Below are 3,923 nucleotides of genomic sequence, written 5' to 3' on the forward strand. Positions count from 1 at the left end.
TTGCATTAAGCTTGATGGGTACCTTTCTAAGTTTTTATCACATAAGACACCCGATCCACAGCCATTTCTCATCCACAATCCATAGCATGACGTATAAACCCTAATAAAATATTAATACTAACACTATGGTATGACATTGTATAAGATACCAGATAGGATAACAATAAATATATTTTTTTTCAAAAATACCCTTATCAACAACCCAAAACATAACCAAAAAGTACGCCATACCTTAACCTCACTAACACATCTAAAAGCATATCAAACCATTAAACAGTAGCAAGGGATTAAAATTTTCCAACCTTCATAATATCATATTCACCCTAATCTCCCAATTTTTTTAGCAATAGTTCAAAATCATTTTCTAAACAAACTATTGCTAAAACAGAATGCAATGGAACCCTCCACAGACAATATAAAACTTCTTAACATGAGACACACAATATTATAGAATGAACCCATGAAGATGGAGTAACTACCTGCAGGTTAGGCATCATTTAGAGAGGGCAAAATTCAAGAAAGCAGGGTTTACGAACTATCCCTTTGAACAAAGGGAAGTAATGGGACATAGGTATATACATTCTCAAGTCATAAATATCATTAGGTTCCTACCAATAAACAAAACCTAACTGCTATTCACATTTGCCTGCACATCTGAATCATCATTATGAACATCAACAGGCTTATCAGGTTCAACCTGTGAAAAACAACTTAAGCAAGTTAATAACTCAGGATGTATTTACAAAGTTACTATAATCTCAAACCAAAATACATATAGGACCAGTGATTTAAATTGTGGATCGTATCATATGATACGGCAGCAATATTGCGGTTGCGGTGGCACCACAACAGCAATTGTGGTGTACACTGAATCACAATGACGCAACAGCATTGGACTGCATTGAGCCGCAACGCAACCGCATTGATTTAAAAAATATTTTTTTACTCACCGCAATCGCAGTAACTACAACCCGACTACAACCGCAATTTAAACACTGTACAGGACATAGAAATATTTGGTGCATGATACTTACATTTGATTCATCAATATGATTCACTGCAGGCTTTTTGGGTTCATCCTATAAAAAATCAAGTCAGCCAAGTTATCATTTAATAAGGTATCTATCTCTATAAACTCGGAAGAGATGCATCAATTAAGATTACTCACCAAAAGCTTCTTTGCACCAGCCACAGAGTTATCCAGATCCTTTAACACAATGGTTGGTAATTGATCAAAGTCCCAACCAACAATTTTGCATATGATCCGGGCATAAGCTCTATGAGCCCGCATCCTTTTTGTCCTTAGTACAGTAGTGGAATGATGAACTAGTGAAACACAATCCTTAAACCTCTTCCATACTTTCTTCCATACAGGTCCACAAACCAAACAATAAAAAGCTCCTTCTTTATGGTTATTCTCATAATATCTCCTCAAGTCACCATCTTCTAGGAACAATCTTTCGAAGAACTTGTACTCCTTGGATTCCTCAGAACCATAACTATCTACCAACTCATCTTCATCCTCATCATCAGTCTCCTCTTCATCCTCATCATCAATTTCATCTTCATCACAGTCAGAATCAACATCGCCAACTAAGAATTCTTTGCAAGCTTTTAATGCCTTGAGTTGCATATCAAGCACTGCTATAGTTGCTCGCTCTTCTTCTGAAAGGGAATAAGTTTTTGATGACTTGGTGTTAAAGGAAGGCCACACTGAAGCTGTTGAAGAAGCACTGATAGGGCTTTTGCAATCCCAACCAGCATCAGAAACCAGAGATTCATGAGATGCCTGCATTTTGTTTTCATTAGCAGCAACAAGTAAACATCTGTGGGATTTCATAACAAACAACAGTAGCCTTCCTCAGTTATTTCAATTTACACAAAATTGATGAAAGTGCAGCATACAGAAGGTACCTATAGTGGCGATGAAAGAAGTAAAATTTACATCGTTTTAAATTCTAATTTGAGAGTCCTGACAGTAAGCTACATGGAATCAAAGAATGCTATCCATTTTTTTTTATCTAGCAATGTTATTGATGTTGACGGTAAATCACAATTCACTATAACTAGATTTAAGATCAATGTTTTCTAGGTGAACATGATTTAAGATAGATCATTATGGTGTTGTTCGATCCATGTAGCTAGCCCCATCTAGTGGGATAAAGACTTGGTTGTTATTGTTGATAGAGTTGCGAAATAGAACCCTTAAATTGTGAAGGAACCCCAAATAACCATTACATTCAACTTAGCTCTACAGAAGGGTATCAATTCACTTATGTGAATATTATAACAATTTAGAGGTCAAGTACTTCTTTGGCTGTGAATGTATTAAGAAAAAAGTGCTTTGTCTGACTAAAAAACATGTTACAAGTTAATTAAAAAATAGTTGTTTTACTGCTTTTCTTGGAAGCTCAAAAGAGTAGCCCCTGCAAAAATGTAAATCTACATCATTAAAGTGTTTTTTTCCAAGCAGAATACAAATAAGCCGCAGAAATATCCACGAAAAACCTTAGGTGTTGTATAGACTAACATGCACTGAAGACAAATTAATTAAATCCGAAAATACAGTAATCACGTGACTGAATCAAAGCAACAAAACTATACAACACAAAAAAGATACACATGAGGAATTCAAAATGCCAGCAATTTAATTTAACATAATCTACAATTGTATAACCTCATCGATTTCTCTTCCATTGTCTGATTTCAAGCCGAAGATTTTGTCTTTATCAACATCTACGCTCTCACCTTCCTTCAGAAAATTCAGCAGACCCACACAACAACCAAAACAAAGTTAACACCATAAGCAGCAACAACAACAAAGCCAAAATCCCACTAGGTGGAGTCGGCTACATAAATCATATTATCGACAAAACATTCATCTCCAAATATTTAATAATTGTTATCCTATTGTTTTTATTGACCAAAAAGCTAACACCACAAGCAAGAATAACAAAGCTTTGATCTCATTAGATGGGGTCCGCTAAAAGTTAACACAACTGGATGTATGCATCCTTTTACCCGAAAAAATGTGAAAGAAGCTGTTGCATAAAAATAATTAACCTCAATAATAGTTTGATGAACCCCTTCTTCTCCTTCTGGTACAAGCTTCTCAGGCTCAGCAGATTTTCGGGAAACAGCATTTCCAGCATCAAATGCATTGCCCTTAAAAAAGTTCAAACTATATTAATTGATCATATCCGACGAAGAAGAGAAAAGTAAAAAATAAGTTACTTGAAATAAGAGCATTACCTCTGACTCGATTGGCTTCATTTCTACAGAGTATACAAATAAAGGGGTGTGTTTGTTATGTCACTGTGAGAACTGAAATCGAGTGGGGTTAGGGCATAATGAAGGACTGGAGCTGAAAGAGGATGTTTGTTTTGGTGCTCTGGGCTTTTGGAAGTTGGGCATAGAAGCCCAATAGGTCCATTTAATTAGGGACGGTGAAGGTTCTGGGATTTGAGTTAGAAAATTGAGAAAACATTGTATCATTCTCTTTTAAAAACAATATAATATTTATACACTATTAATATAAATATTTATACGCAGTTGGTTTATTTTTTATTTTAAAAAGTTAATAATAATTAAATATAAATTATAAATAATATATTAATAGTATATAAAATTTATACACTTTTACTTTATATATTTTTTTCTCTTTTAAAAAATTCACTTTCCCATCTCTCATGCTGGTGACCATTTCTTTTACTTTCCTTTTTCTCGTCCACTTCCTCACTTCATAAACACTCATTAGACGTTCATAGTTCCTCATTTCACACATAATCTTTCATTCTCCATTTCCCATTCAAAATACAAGTATATTCTTCTTTATTTTCTTATGACTAGTTTTTATTGCACCCAAATGTGTTTGTTTGTATATTATTTGTTTAGGGTTCCCAATTTCTATGCTCTATTATGTA

General features: G+C 34.4%; 1 protein-coding gene across 3 annotated transcripts; it reads right to left on the minus strand.

Annotated features, from left to right (window-relative positions):
• Window positions 423–3,367, minus strand: LOC109350362. Of its 3 annotated transcripts, XM_019591605.1 has the most exons (6): window positions 3,253–3,367; window positions 3,064–3,165; window positions 2,678–2,752; window positions 1,169–1,789; window positions 1,035–1,079; window positions 423–697 (listed from the first exon to the last, which is right to left on the minus strand). In XM_019591605.1, the coding sequence occupies exons 1-6, from the start codon at window positions 3,271–3,273 to the stop codon at window positions 626–628; spliced, it is 936 nt and encodes a 311-aa protein (XP_019447150.1). In that variant the 5' UTR covers window positions 3,274–3,367; the 3' UTR covers window positions 423–625. The 3 variants fall into 3 exon arrangements, with proteins under 3 accessions (XP_019447150.1, XP_019447152.1, XP_019447151.1); XM_019591607.1 differs by lacking the exon at window positions 2,678–2,752; XM_019591606.1 differs by lacking the exon at window positions 1,035–1,079.

The sequence above is a fragment of the Lupinus angustifolius genome, chromosome LG06 (genome assembly GCF_001865875.1).
Source record: "Lupinus angustifolius cultivar Tanjil chromosome LG06, LupAngTanjil_v1.0, whole genome shotgun sequence".
NCBI lineage: Eukaryota > Viridiplantae > Streptophyta > Magnoliopsida > Fabales > Fabaceae > Lupinus > Lupinus angustifolius.